The 15,737-nt window shown below is 41.6% G+C and overlaps 1 protein-coding gene across 7 annotated transcripts in view; it reads left to right on the top strand.

Moving 5' to 3' along the window:
• LOC119744575 (uncharacterized protein DDB_G0290685-like) overlaps nt 1-15,737 on the top strand; it is a 39,062-nt gene that overhangs the window by 17,309 nt on the left and 6,016 nt on the right. For 6 of the 7 annotated variants that reach the window (XM_038220564.1, XM_038220563.1, XM_038220561.1 and 3 more), the window contains 6 exons: nt 2,395-2,645; nt 4,733-4,773; nt 5,796-6,008; nt 8,759-8,890; nt 12,522-12,670; nt 13,108-13,171. In XM_038220564.1, coding sequence (XP_038076492.1) covers nt 2,395-2,645; nt 4,733-4,773; nt 5,796-6,008; nt 8,759-8,890; nt 12,522-12,670; nt 13,108-13,171 — 850 coding nt within the window. Of the gene's footprint in view, nt 1-2,394; nt 2,646-4,732; nt 4,774-5,795; nt 6,009-6,029; nt 6,063-8,758; nt 8,891-12,521; nt 12,671-13,107; nt 13,172-15,737 lie in introns of all 7 variants that reach the window. The other variant, XM_038220562.1, reaches the window with a different exon arrangement.

Raw genomic sequence — 15,737 nt, 5'->3', positions numbered from 1 at the left:
CCTACCCACAGAGGCCGATGAAGGATTCAAGTGCGTGCATGCGCTACAATGTAGTTCATGCATGCAAATTGCCCCAAGCGCGCACAGCCAATTTTTCATCTGAACGTTCAGAAATCCGTAACATCTTTATGAGAGCATTTGCCATGTGGGGAAACGTTGGTCGAAAAAGTCACTTAACTGTTCCATCATCATGTATTTTTTACATTTTCACCGCAAAGGGCAGTTGAGATATGCACAGAGTCTATAGGCAGCATTGGAGTGGTGGGATCATGAATTTGGACACACTTTACTCATAACTGTTTTTTTTCTCCACTCACATTGTGTACATGTAGCCGTTGCATGTAATATGGCAATTTCTGACTTGGTGAGCAATATGCAGCAGTTTGGTATTGGTGGTGCGGGCAATTAACACATAACTGATAACACAGCGCAGTGGCAATGCTCTTCATATAGAATTTCACAAGTTCTACAGCCATGCTATAAAACACATTAAGTATAAAGTATGTATTTACCGTACATCCTAAGTGTACAATGTATGTGCACGGTAAAAAAAAAGGCACTAAATTGCCCAAACTTGATAATTTTGCATTTTCACCAAAGGAGGCCAAGAAAAGTGCATAGAACTTCATATTGGTGTTTTCTTTGAACATTGTCCGTTTTTTTTAAATAATTTTGTTTGTGATTATTCACAACTGCATTTGACCAAATATTCCATGATTCAAAACTTGCCAATCCAGTTTTACACGTGCCAGCTGCAACTGCGTGTTGCGCCAGTCAAAAATTCACGCAAAGCACCGGTAAAAATTTGCATGTGGTGATCAAGATTATTTTTTGCAGTATTTTATAACTGTCAAGAGCTTAACCTGGTAAAAGAATGGTTACCATGAACCACCGTCGACAAAAGAAGTTACCGTCGACAAAAAAAGTTACCATCAACAAAAAAGTGGCATCTGACAATAAAGCGCCTCAACTTTACAATTAAAATAACATCACAGTTGTGTGTACACGTACATATGCATTTTTTTTTAATATTCGAACCGGCAAAAAGCTATTCGAATATTTAGTTGATGATCGAATATTCAAATATTTAGGACAGTCCTGCTTTGCTCTTGGAATGCTAGATTTGCCTCGGTTTCACATTTTTTTCCTGTCCCTGTTACATCTGGCATCTATAAATTTATCTTTTTGATGCACTCTTTAAAGCCCGAGTCCATCATTTGCAGCTATCCAAAAAGTAACTGGCGTAATTATTGTTGAAAAACATACTTGGTTGAAAGATAGTAAGGGGACTAAACTCCCTGTGAAATTATTCTTTCTAGCAATCTGTCTTTTTGAAGAAATCAACGAAAGAAGGCCTTTCCAACGGTGCGTCTTAAGAAGCACCGTTGGAAATTGGCACGATGCACACGCGCGCGCAGTTGCTACAATTCGTCATATCGATGCGCGACATCGCGTAGCTGCAATCGGCTAGTGAGAACGTGTCTCGGACGCTGAATTCAGGCCCAATTCAAAACATGATTCAGCAACTTTTGATTTGAAATCGAGATCTTAGAATGTTGTTTTTCTCGAAATATACATGTACAGCTGAAGCTGAGCTGAAACTTCATCAGGTTAGTTGTTCAGCACCCTGCTTCAGATTTTGAGCACTTTTGTTGCTTCAAACGAACAAAATGCACAAATTACAAATGATGGACTATACCTTTAATGCAGCAGACTTCCAAGAGAGATCGTGAATAGCAAACTACCAACCCAACAAATAAAAAAAATCATATCATCATGGCAAATAACAAAGTATCAAGGTATCAGAGACAGGAAAATGTCATCAGTATGAGTAACAGTTGTGTGCTGAAATGCTTCTAGGAAGTAGGGTTTCAACTGCAGCCAATGTGATGATAAGATGCACTGGCCATTTATCATTCATCATTCATTAGATCAAATGAAACCCAGGTTCGAATTCGGGCGATTCACAATGCAGTGACCAAGAGTTTGCCATGGAGAGTCCATTTTTTAAGTTTACGGTTGACAAAATGCTGTCCATTTGTTTGAATGAGTGTCAGTAGACAACTTGAGCTAAGTTTGTTATAGATTGGGACATAGCGTTCTGCCGCCTTATCAAAAACACCATATTGATTAAAAGAAAAAAAGGGTGAACATATACATGTATTCGAATCATACTCTTACGAAACTACTGACCGGAAAAAACTAACAATTTCAAATGTCCCGCGCCGCGAATTTGTCGACCATCTCCCACAATGCACTGGGAAAAATTAACTCTCCGTGGCCAACTCTTGGTGGCGCACTGAATTGTGAATTGACTGATGATGACAAATAACTGCATCTCAAAGCCATAGGTTTACGTTTCATTTCAACAATTCCGATACTTGATCCATTCAGGATGTCCAGAACCAGCAGGCATACAACCAGTATTTGCAGCAGCAGCAGCAGCAGCAAGAGCAGCAACCACAGCAAGAGCAGCAACCACAGCAGCCCGGGGCACAGGATGCAGAAGCCCAGCAGCGGTACATTCTTGAACAGCAAGAACTGCTGCAGAAAGAGCAGCATCGGCAGCAGCTTGAGCAGCTGCAGCAGCATCAGGACCTGCAGAATCTGGATGGACAGCAGGAGCCTGATAACAACGAGAGAGGGTAAAATGCTGCCAGTCAAATATTGTCCTAGCCCAAGGGCAATGAAAAGGAAAATTTGCAAACATAATATAATACTAATAACAACTCATTCTTATGTAGCGCATTTCAGGACTGTCGGAGCTCACAAAATGCTTTACAATTCATAAGCAAATCTATATGACTAAGGAAAACAATTGTCAAAACAATGTGTTTTAAGGCTGGTCTTAAACAATTGTAGGTCAGTTATTGATCGCAGTGACAGTGGGAGAGAATTCCAAAGTCTAGGGCCCCCACATGCAAATGCTCTTTCACCATAGTTCGTCATTTTTCTGGGGTTCATGGTGAGAAGATGCTGGGAAGGTGATCTAAGGGGCCTTGGTGGATTGTATGGTACAAGTAGTTCTGAGATGTAGGCTGGACATAGACCATGGATAGCTTTGAAGATGATGAGAATGACCTTATAATGGATGCGAGACTATACTGGCAACCAGTGCAGATTTGTCAGCATAGGTGTTATATGTTCACTCAAACATCAACAAACAAAACTACCAAATTATCTCCTGAAGACGGTCAGAGCATACTGACCGGAACGTCGAGTTTATACCTCTGGTTCTTTTCAGAACCATTCTCTTAGTTGAGAAATTATTCGCACATGGTGTTTCCGCAAACCTTTCATTATTCATTATTTACCAAATTATCATGAAATACATGTACCTTACTAGACTGTTAGTGAATGACAGTCTATTAAAAACATCCTGTAAAATCGTGCACCTGGTGTGCTGTCATTTTCAAGAAAAGTGGTATTTTTGTATCAATTTCCAACACTGGCGGACCAGTGTTGGAAAAAGAACTAGCTTTTTTCAAATACTGCCCCCAGTTTACCATATTTAGTCAGTCCACATTTTGTTTGCAATTGATTACACACCTATGAACGGGTACAAGCCAGCTAGACTGGTTCCTGGACCTTATAATTCCCCATTATCTTAAGTGGGCTCAGGGAACCAGACTGCAGGAACATGATTGTTTTCTTGGTTTTTCTAGCATCTATAACACAAACTTCAAACAAGTCAGTGTTACAATATTTTCTTTATAACCCCCCAAATCCATCCATTTCTGAAAATTACAGCAAAAGCAAATGTTATATTTCACCTTTAAGGAAATCTCTGTATTTTATCTGAGCCGTAAAACTAAAAACTGTCAAAATGACTACCAAAAATCCATGATTTTAGCAAAAAAAGCCAGTTTTTTAACCCAAAATCATACTTAACTACATTCAATCTCATTGGCACACCACTCAAATGAAAGATCTTGTAGCCCTTTAAAGGGAATGTACAACATCTGCTTTTGCTTTAATTTTCAGAAATAAATGGATTTGGAGGATTAGTATGTTATAGCAAATATTGTTAAAATGACATGTTTCACGTTTTGGGCTTGGAGATGCTGGAAAAACCAAGAAAACCTATCATGTTCTTGTAGTCTGGTTCCCTGACCCCAATAAGATGAAAAGGAGCACTTAATACACTTTAGGGAATTGTAAGGTCAGAGAATCAGTCTAGCAGGCTTGTACCCCTGCAGAGGTGTGTAATCAATTGCAAAGAAAATTCAGAAAACTAAATATGAAAAATTAAGAACAGTTTTTGAAAAAAAGCCAGTTTTTTCCAACGCTGGTCGGCCGACCAGCGTTGGAAAAATGCAGCTTTTCTTGAAAATGTCCGCACACCAGGAGCCACGATTTTAAAGGATGCTTTAGACTGTCATTCCTCACAATCCAGTAAGGTATTTCGTGATAATTTGATCATTTCGTTTTTTGATGTTTGCAAATGTTGTATTTTCCCTTTAATTTGACACCACATTTGATGTTGTGATGCTTGTAGTTTGGAAGATGTTGTACAGTTTCCACTTTACAGCTGTGTCCACTTTTGCATGGAATTGCCCATTTGCGTTTGCTTTTCTTGCCGAGTTTGAATTGGCCTTAAATACAATTCTGTTGAATAACTTGCTGAATTACTGTAAAAACAGCTTGGGGTGATCATTAAATAAGCGTTTTTGTTTTCTTTTCAAACATATTGGCATGAATTTGAAGGCCCTTTTTAAATTTTTCACGGCAGAGTTCCATTAGAAGTTGACCGTCCACAAGAAGCAGGCCAAGGTATGTCTGATAAATACCCCCCCAAAAATACTATTTGTCAACAACAAAAACCATTTACTTCTACCTGTGATGAAAGAGTGATGTGGACTTTGCAGTGGTCAATTCTCTGGCGTTGCATCATGGACCCAATTGGCCATATTTTTAAGCGACTTGGGATGCTGTGTAAACAACTCCATAGTGGGTTACCAACAGACATTGAATCCTAATAGACGCAACTTTGCATAATGGTACAATTCAGAAATAACATTTGTACCAGGGTTCGACTTAAGCGGTAGCCCGCTAGCCAAATGCTAGTCAAAACTGCGGCGGGCTAGTCAAACTATTGCTTAAGTAGCCCAGCTAGCTGGCGAGTCCAAAATTATTTGGCTACGGCAAAGATGAAGGGACAGGAAGAAATATTTCATTAAATTCAGAAAGCAAACCTGTACCAATTTGTGTCTAATTCTATTATTAATGTTTAGGGTTAAATTATTAGATGTGTTTATCAAAAACACTGACAAGATTGCCTCAGGATACACGTTTTACATGTATGCACATTATTGTTCATGAGATACTCTATAAAAGAAAAACATGCGGTCCAGTGAAAATGCCTGCGGGCTTGTTAAGAGTCTGTTTCAGTAGCCCGGCTGGCTAGTGAAAAAAAGATAAGGTCGAACCCTGTTTGTACAATATTACAATTTTAGATGTTACTGAGTTGCTTCAATCAAAGTGAAATTTGCACCATAATAGGTCATCATTACAGCATTCAGTCTAGAACATCTATCAGGGGTGTGAAATCTCAGCTTTAAAGCTGATTTCAGCTTTTTGTGTGTGTTGGATTTCAGCTTTTTTCAGCTTTTTCCCTCACTTGCTGTGTTCAAAAGTATAGGAGATTTCCAAAGTTCAGCTTTTTTACACCTTTTTCAGCTGTTTTCAGCTATTTTTATCAGTGGTCACTCACACCCCTGATCTATAGAGCCTATATCGTGGAGTCACTGAGCAGACGCTATTGCTAAGTAAGTTACTGTGCTTTACTTGGACAGATCACCAAGATCCTGGCCCTGTGAAGATGATTGAGAATGAAGAAGATCAGCAGAGACAGGAGAAAGATGGGCAGGATGAAGAGGTCAAGAAGGGGGAGGAGGAAGAAGCTAAAGGAGGGGAGGAGGAAGAAGCTAAAGAAGGGGAGGAGGAGAACGTTGCCAGGCAAGACGGCGGGGAAGATGATAACGGAGGACCTGCGTACCAAGATGGAGGTGGGTAAAAAAATGGGGAAGATGATAACGGGGGACCTGCTTACCAAGATGGAGGTGGGTAAAAAAATGGGGAAGATGATAACGGGGGACCTGCGTACCAAGATGGAGGTGGGTAAAAAAAACGGGGGAAGATGATAACGGGGGACCTGCTTACCAAGATGGACGTGGGTAAAAAAACGGGGAAGATGATAAAGGGGTACCTGCTTACCAAGATGGAGGTGGGTAAAAAAAACGGGGAAGATGATAACGGGAGACCTGCTCACCAAGATGGAGGTGGGTAAAAAAAACGGGGGAAGTTGATAACGGGGGACCTGCTTACCAAGTTGGAGGTGGGTAAAAAAATGGGGGAATATGATAATGGGGGACCTGCTCACCAAGATGGAGGTGGGTAAAAAAAACAGGGGAAGTTTATAACGGGGGACCTGCTTACCAAGATGGAGGTGGGTAAAAAAAATGGGGGAAGGTGATAACGGGGGACTTGCTTACCAAGATGGAGGTGGGTAAAAAAAACGGGGAAGATGATAACGGAGGACCTGCTTACCAAGATGGAGGTGGGTAAAAAAACGGGGAAGATGATAACGGGGGACCTGCTCACCAAGATGGAGGTGGGTAAAAAGACGGGGAAGTTGATAACGGGGGACCTGCTTACCAAGTTGGAGGTGGGTAAAAAAATGGGGGAATATGATAATGGGGGACCTGCTCACCAAGATGGAGGTGGGTAAAAAAAACAGGGGAAGTTTATAACGGGGGACCTGCTTACCAAGATGGAGGTGGGTAAAAAAAATGGGGGAAGGTGATAACGGGGGACTTGCTTACCAAGATGGAGGTGGGTAAAAAAAACGGGGAAGATGATAACGGAGGACCTGCTCACCAAGATGGAGGTGGGTAAAAAAACGGGGAAGATGATAACGGGGGACCTGCTCACCAAGATGGAGGTGGGTAAAAAAACGGGGGAAGTTGATAACGGGGGACCTGCTTACCAAGTTGGAGGTGGGTAAAAAAATGGGGGAATATGATAATGGGGGACCTGCTCACCAAGATGGAGGTGGGTAAAAAAAACAGGGGAAGTTTATAACGGGGGACCTGCTTACCAAGATGGAGGTGGGTAAAAAAAAATGGGGGAAGGTGATAACGGGGGACTTGCTTACCAAGATGGAGGTGGGTAAAAAAAACGGGGAAGATGATAACGGAGGACCTGCTTACCAAGATGGAGGTGGGTAAAAAAACGGGGAAGATGATAACGGGGGACCTGCTCACCAAGATGGAGGTGGGTAAAAAGACGGGGAAGTTGATAACGGGGGACCTGCTTACCAAGTTGGAGGTGGGTAAAAAAATGGGGGAATATGATAATGGGGGACCTGCTCACCAAGATGGAGGTGGGTAAAAAAAACAGGGGAAGTTTATAACGGGGGACCTGCTTACCAAGATGGAGGTGGGTAAAAAAAATGGGGGAAGGTGATAACGGGGGACTTGCTTACCAAGATGGAGGTGGGTAAAAAAAAAGGGGGAAGATGATAACGGGGGACCGGCTTACCAAGATGGAGGTGGGTGAAGAACAAACTGATCAGGTCAAACATAATGGAGTAGAGCACAATGAGATGGATCGGTGGTTTAACAAAGGGAACCAGAAAGCACTCGGAGAGCGCAAACCTCCGCCAAGGCTAAACAATTCCCACCATGTTGTCAGTACACCCAAAAGAAATACTCGCATAAATGGTGAAAAATCCTTCAAAAAAATTCCTGCATCCAGACCCAGATTTGTACTTGTACCAAGGACCACCCCCCAAAAAAAAAGTCATGCAAATCCGTCCATATCTTTCTGAGTTATCTTGTTAAAAGACAAACCAACCAACCAACCAACACTTTTTTTTTTACTAACCCTAAACTCTTCAACTCCATCAAAATCCTTTCCCCCAATTTGGATGGAATTTGGGGGACTTGGTCCTGCAGGCCTGTTTCGAATAAATGTTGATGGAGTATGATGGTCTTGGGCCTAGAGGCCTGAAGCAAAGCATGCATTGGAAGCAGTGTGACTGATGGATTGTGGCGGACTTGGTCCAGTACTTAGTAAAAGACAGTAGGGAGTTAGGGTTAATGCACAAGCACATACGCACAATATGTAAATTACATCAAGAATCAAAAAGTAACTGACGAATGTTCAATTTTCCTTGGAGGCACTGATATTAATGATAGAGAGCAGGATTTAAAGCTATAGTCCATTATTTGCAGCCATCCGAAAAGTAACTGGCGTAATTATTGTTGAAAAACATACTTGGTTGAAAGATAGTAAGGGGACTAAACTCCCTGTGAAATTATTCTTTCTGGGAAGCCGTCATTTTGAAGTAACAACGAAAGAAGGCATTTCCAACGGTGATTCTTAAGAAGCACCGTAGGAAAATTTAAATTAGTAGTTCGCAGCGCGCACAAGTATTGGAACGAGGCACACGCGCGCGCGGTTGTTATAATTCGTCGGATCAGTGCGCGACGTCGCGTATAACTGCAATTCAAAACAATTCAAAACATGATTCAGTAACTTTTCTTTTGAAATTGAGATCTTAGAATGTACAGCTGAAGCTTAGCTGAAATTTCATCAGCTTAGTTGCTCAGTATCCTTCATTAGATTTTGAACTCTTTTGTTGCTTCAAACGAACAAAATGCACAAATTACAAATGATGGACTGTAGCTTTAATTGTAGTAGAGTATCATTTGAAACGAGAGCTATAGAACACTTCACATGTTTGCCTCTGTAGAAGAAGTTGATGAAGGCAGGAAGGCCCAGGAGAATGATGAGGCAAGACAGGAGGATTTGGAGAAGGACATGGAGATGAGGATGCAGCGCCTGAGACCACAGGGCGATGAAGAGGACAGGCAGAAGGAACAAGGTAAGGGTCAAAACTAGGAGGGGGCTGTCAGGTCATGTCACAGGTCACAGATCATAGGTCACAAGTGTGTTGGGTTGTGTATTGTACAGGAAGGAAGTTACACTCGTAGCACATTTCTAATGGTAATTGTGGAGCTAAAACAAATTTGATGTACATGAAAAGGTCTCTCTCAAATGACATCGCTTCCTACAGATTGCCACGTGCATTGACATTTTGGGCGTCAAATTTTCGTGACGCGCATCGGCTGCGCCGTATTTCGAATAAATCATGAGCAACACGCATGCGTGTTTAGAACATTTTGCACACTGCGCGCATCCACTCTTGTTTTACTATACTCTCTAGGACAATGTTTTGTGTTTCCCTTTGTCCCTGTAATATACCACTCTCCCATAGACTAAGCACACACACTTAATACAGAGGACCATTTTGAACAAAAGACCCAACGCCCGAGGACTGAAAGGATCTGTTGTTCTCCCTTTGTGTGTCGGTCCTCGGGGGTTATGTACATGTAGAACAAGTACACACGCACCTGATGGCATTGAGCATGCAGTTGTAATTTTCCTACGAAGGTGGAGTCCTATGAGAGAGATCTATTCCATTGCTGTCCAGTCCTTTTGTGAGTAGGAGAATAACTACGAATATGGACAATTGTTTTCCAGTACAAGTGCACGATGAAAAGTTGCTTTCACGTCAATGTACATAAAATAAAGAAACTGTACAGGTACAATTGCAACATTAACCACATTTTGTCAGTTAAATTTGTGCATTTCATTTGTTCATTTTCACATTTTGTGAATTACAAACACCTTACTCGAACGACAAATTATTCCTTTGCCAACCTTGCCTCAAGATGATACAGCCTTGGTAACCCAAAAGGGAATGCCAGGCAACGTTGTGTCAAAGGTCACGCCAGAACCATTACGTCGAGCTGACCATGTTGATGGGTACCAAGGGATACCCCTCATGAGGCCTCTGAACTACCTGTATCCGGAGCAGCCAAGGAGACCAAGAATGCGCCAGGGGTTGACCTCTGTCGTTCAGACGGATGGAACTAGGGGAGACACCCCTCAAGTAGCAGTGATCCCACCAAGCCCTGCTGCACTCCAGCAGAACCCAAGTGACAAGTTTGTGGTAATGTGAATCTCCTTTCCCATGGGATCAAGTGGCTCTGATGCTGGCAAGTGGCTCGCAACTTCTCAAAAGCTTTGCTGTTTTCCCCCTTGATGAACCATGCTGCACCTTCCGTCTGCCTCTGTACCTCAATGCCATTTTCAGGTCCATCATTCTTTGTAACCCCAGCATTTAAAAAGGCTGGAGAATGTTGCTCTACAAACAGAAAGGAAATTATTGTACCAGAATACCAGAAGCTTTCACCGGGATGCTGCATCATGCAGCTTGCAGCCTTTGTGCTTCCCTTGTTGAAACAAACTGCAACCTCCCTTACTCCAAAACGCATTGCATCTTCCATTGTCCTCTGTTTTCTCAACATTTTAAAAGGCTGTCTTCTTGATCCAGTGTTTGCAAACGTCCTTGAGGATGTTGCTTTCAACTTTCTTTGAAATTTCCACGGGATGCTGGATTATGCAGCAACAATTTCTGAAAAGTTTGTTTGTTTCCCTCGGCGAACCAAGCTTCAACCTCCCCCTTCCTTTATATCAACAAAGCATCAGTTTTCCTTCTTCTCTATTTCCTGAGTGTTCCAAAAGATGCTGTGTTCTATGCTCATCCTGTTTTTGCCTGTCAAAATCCTGTCAATTTTGGTGGAAGTGTTGGCACAGCATGTTGCTTTACTTGGACAACCAAATCCCATATCTGTGGTTGCTGTGTGCAATGGTTTTGTCCATGACACAAGGCTGTTCTGGTGGAGGTACGGTTCTTATACATGTAGATAATCAATTGGATATTGCTATAGGTCATGTACATGCATTTCACAATAAGCTCCGGCCGTCTTGCCTGAAAGTCTTGCATGAAATCTACGCTGTTTTACACAGACCCACATGAACAGCGACCTCTAGAGTCACATTGGCGTGTAGCTTGGGAGTTCCCCTTTCATATCAGGCATGCAACTTTTCCTCGGATCTGCTGATTTCCTCGTTTTTTACTTCTCATGAATGACATTACAAATTGAAAAATACTGTACAAAGTCTTGTGTGGTTTGGAGTTTCCTCGTTTTTTTCTAAATTCCCAGTTGCATGCCTGTCATATGCAACACCATACTTTAGATGTACAATGTGTACCTGATTAATAGCGATTTGTGATAAATACCACGTGACTATAACATTACTGAACATATTTGGCCTTCTTTTACAAACTTTTCATAAACATCTTTCCGAATTGTTACATACAAGTATTTAATATATTGTGTTTGCTTTTTTTTTTATTATTTAAGTTTGGTAGTGATATTTTGTGGGAAACTTATGGGGCCTTATTTTGGTCAATTTTTTTTGGGGACAGACAGACAGACTCACCGACCGACCGACCACCAAGTGACATGTTCTAGCTCTTACCAGAGCTTAAAAAAAACACAAGAAAGCTGTTCTTGTCAGAAGAAGAACAAAAACAGTAATGCACATGTGCATAGAAAGGACAAAGATCAAGGTATTTTTGAAATGTAAAAATGGACGCACATGCATGGAGAATTATTTACGACAGCAATCACTGTCAATATGTTGAGGTAGAGCTAGTGACATCCTAGCCTTTCGCCCAGGCAAAAATAAAAAAAAACCTTTCAGGCTTTTATTATTGAACTGTTTTAATTCAACAATTAACACATGAGCAATTCAACTGTAAGCAATTCAACAATTAAAGAAACGCTTAGTTCACGCTGACGCAAGTTTCATACACTAGCCTTTATTAGCCCTCCTATGGAAACATGCATTGTCAGCCTTGTTATTGCTTGGGTCAATATTGGTCAAGACCCCTATTGGTTTGTACACAGTAGGCCAGGAGGTGAGGAAGTAAATTTTGACCATTGGTGACCTCTTAAATAGTAGGAGGGTAAGTCATGTTAGTGAATCACACGTGACCGTGTTTCAGCCAACCAGGATAAAGAACAAGCAAGAGGAGTGTTATAATCATAGTTAAAGGGAATATACATCATTTGCTTTTGCTGTAATTTTCAGAAACGGATGGAATTGGGGGGTTGGAAATATATAGCAAATATAGTTACACTGACTTTTTTGAGGTTTTGGGTTCGAAAATGCTATAAAAACCAAGGAAAACGATCATTTTCCTGTAGTCTGGTTCCCTGACTCCATATAAGAAAAAAACAGAGCAGTTTACATACATGAGGGAATTGTAAGGTCGGGGAACCAGTCTAGCTGGCTCGTACCCGTTCATAGGTTTGTAATCGATTGCAAACAAGTGCGATGGTCAATTGGGGCCTGTATTAGGAAAAAAAGCCAGTTGTTTCCAACGCTGATCGGCCGATCAGCGTTGGAAATTGATACAAAAATACCTTTTTTTCTTGAAAATGAGAGTTTACCAGGTGCCATGATTTTACAGGATGCTTTACACTGTCATTCACTAACAGTCCAGCAAGGTATTTCAAAATGATTTGGTAGTTTTATTTTTTGATGTTTGCAAATGTTGTATTTTCCCTTTAATGATATTTTGTCTGTTTTGTCTACAGAGGATGCTGGAGGAGATGAGGAACAGCCAGGCAGAGAGCAGGATGAGGGAGGGGAGGACAGGGCAGAGGATAGGGATGGGCGACCGCCAGAATATGGAGATGACAGAGAGGAAGGTGACCAAGGCGATGAAGGGAGAGATGCTGAAGAGGTTAGCCAATTCCTAAACAGTAAATGCAGGGACGCAAGTTTGGAAATTGATTTCAATTTTTAGCTGCGATTTTAGCTGCGGGTAGCAGCTCAACAAATCATCATGTCTCTCCGTTAGTTAGTTAGTTAGTAACAAACGTTGACATTCTCTATTGCATATTTTGACCGATTTCAACCAAACTTTGTCTATCAGTAGTCCAGCCCCAACATGTCACATGACCAAACTGGGGTCAGAGGTCATCATGGGTCACTGGGGTCAAAACCTGATATTTTTTTTTACTACAAACACTACTCCTTCAAGAAAGTATGTGGCACAATCAATTGACTCATGCATGAACACGAATTTGTTGGCCAGCAGCTTCTGAGAGCCTATTGAGCATCTTTTTATTTAATTTATTTGACAATAAAATTTAGAAAAGTCTTTTGTTTTATCTTTAGCCAAATGAAGGAGCCAACGTCCCAGTAGTGGACCAAGATATTCAGATAGAAGGAGACAATGAAGGTAGGTTGTGTCATTGTCTTCTGTTTGTTGTTTGGTATTTGGGTATTTTATCAAATTATCAGTTATATTTTTTGGATTTAGAGAAAATGAGAATTTGTAAAAACTTGTTTGAGTGTATTAATGTTTGGAAGTATGTCTCCCAGTGACATATTCTTTGACAAATGACCGAGTCAGAAATGCTAGTCAGGGTTCCGATGAAAGGTTCCAAGATGCCTTCGGATTGAATGGGATGTCCTAGCTTGTTGCCAGGCAGAATGCAAAGTAGGCTATCAGCTTTGGTCCAAAAATTGGGCCACCGGTATCAAATGATCGAAAGGAGCAATGCTCAAAGCGATTTTTGGCAAGGTATGCACATCTAGAGTTGGAAAATGTGTGATAGCTTTGCAGTGTGAGCGGTGGAAGTTTTTGGGATGTAATCACTTTTAATTTTTTTTCTTCAAAATGGCCACCAATAGGCTTGTTACTGGATTAATTATATGTGGTAACAAGTTTATTTTGGCCGCCATTTAAAAAAAAAAAAGTGATACCAGCCAAAAAGCTGCCACCGCTGCAATGCTATCACATATTTTCCAACTACAGGGGTGCATACCTTGCCAAAAGTCACAATGAGCATTATTCCCCTCATTTGATACTGACCAATCCCCCAGGCTGATGGCCTAAAGTCCTTCCACTCTGACCCGCAGGCAAAACAAGAATAGTTCAGGCTTTTCCCATTGGGAGTTTCTTATCTTTAACCAGAGTTGCAACAATGTCGGTGATAAAGTCACTCTTAAAACCAAACAATAACGCTGAGCAGATTTTATGACTTGATTCACTGCAAAATATTCAACTGATTTTAGAACGTTTGCTCTTTTAAGAGGTGCTATCAAGTGCATTCCTCTGTAAAGAGGAATGTTTACAAAGTTTTCATGGGTGGGAATTGAACCCAGGACCACCTGCTTACCAGTGCAGACATTGGTTTGTGTTCCTGCAGAGCAAGAATTCAGTATCCAGGGTTAGTGATGATACATGCATGCATGGGAAAATCCGCTCCAATCCCCCCCCCCCCCATCCCCCCCCATCCCCCACCCAAAATTACCATTTTGTCTGAATCTTGCCATGGGCATGGTTTAATGGCAATCAAGACATTTGCAGTGCTGTGAACTGTGTTGGACATAGCCCAGGTGGACTCCCTTTCCTCCCTACGTAACGGAGGGAGTCCAGGGTATGAAGTGCTCAAAACCGGGTGAAAAAAATTATGACCAATATTTTCAATATTTTTACCTTGTTGGAGAAGCCAATTTTTATGTCGTAGTATTCTATGTGTCCTTATCTATTGGGCCGCTGGGTTCAGGAATTCCATATGCGATGCTGACTGACCTTAATCAGGAAAATAAACTCTAAAGCAACGTTAAACTTGTACGTGTTTGTAGACTCTTTTCATCAGTTTCTCACCGCAGAGTTTATTCTAGTCGTACATGACGTATGTCCGTGCAGCGTGTAGTCTGGTTCCCTAGACCTGACAATTATGCTCGGCGCTCATATCACGTCTGGTCTGGGAGCCAGACTATGCAGCGTGAATATGCAGTCTGCACGCGCGATTTGCTTAGTAACCACCCTCATACGCACGCGCACTTACTTGAAGGCGTGGTCTCGTGTTTTCGCGCCAGTTACCAGAAACATGTTTCGGCTTTGGTCATTGGTTGAGCGTTTTCGTGACGTCGGTTGGCTGCAGTGACGTCACTGTTCCAACCAAAACTAAACAAATGAGGGCGCTAGCGTGCGCGCTTTCGTGCTTACGTACATGACGTACGACTCGGGAATAAAACTGATGAAAAGAGACTACAAACACGTACAAGTTTAACGTTGCTTTAGAGTTTATTTTCCTGATTAATGTCGGTCAGCATCACATATGGAATTCCTGAACCCCTGGATCAATAGAGAAGGACACATAGAAACTGTAGGCGTGAAATAAGCTTCTGTAACGAGGTAAAACGTAACAAAAATCTGGTCCAAATTTTGGGTGGTCTTATGTAGAGAATTCTCATCCTGGATGTCAGTCGTAATGCAATGAAGACTTCGTCCAACCTGGGCTATGTTGGACAATGATTGTATAATCTTCTACTGGCTGACTGGGTCAAACACAGTGTACACTACTTTGCTCATGCATGTACCAGCCTAGTCCGAAATTCGGGACTCTCAATACTTTGTATGAGAGTTCCAAAACTTAAGGTATTGAAAACATGAAACAACCAGTCCAACACTGCTAAGTACTGCATCAATAAACTGTGTCAAAAGAAACATATGGCATGTGTACTGGTCTCTATTTCCATACATTTCTCCATAGTCAGTCACTAATGACAACAAATGAAGAGGTCAGTCTCTTCAAACAGTTGGATCATGGTTGGACATGTACCAGTCTAGTCTTTAGCCTCATTTTGAAATCACTTGACTTCCCTGTCATGTGAAAATATTGAAAAAAGTCTCCTTTAAAAAGTGAAGTTGGCCTGATTTGGTTTTGCATGTTTCTGAGCACTCAAGGTCCCAGTCTTGTACCAGCCATGAGACAAACAACACCCCCCGTCAT

The sequence above is a fragment of the Patiria miniata genome, unplaced genomic scaffold (assembly GCF_015706575.1).
Source record: "Patiria miniata isolate m_02_andy unplaced genomic scaffold, ASM1570657v1 HiC_scaffold_7, whole genome shotgun sequence".
Classification (NCBI taxonomy): Eukaryota; Metazoa; Echinodermata; class Asteroidea; order Valvatida; family Asterinidae; genus Patiria; species Patiria miniata.
This window is presented reverse-complemented; position numbering and strand designations above follow the sequence as displayed.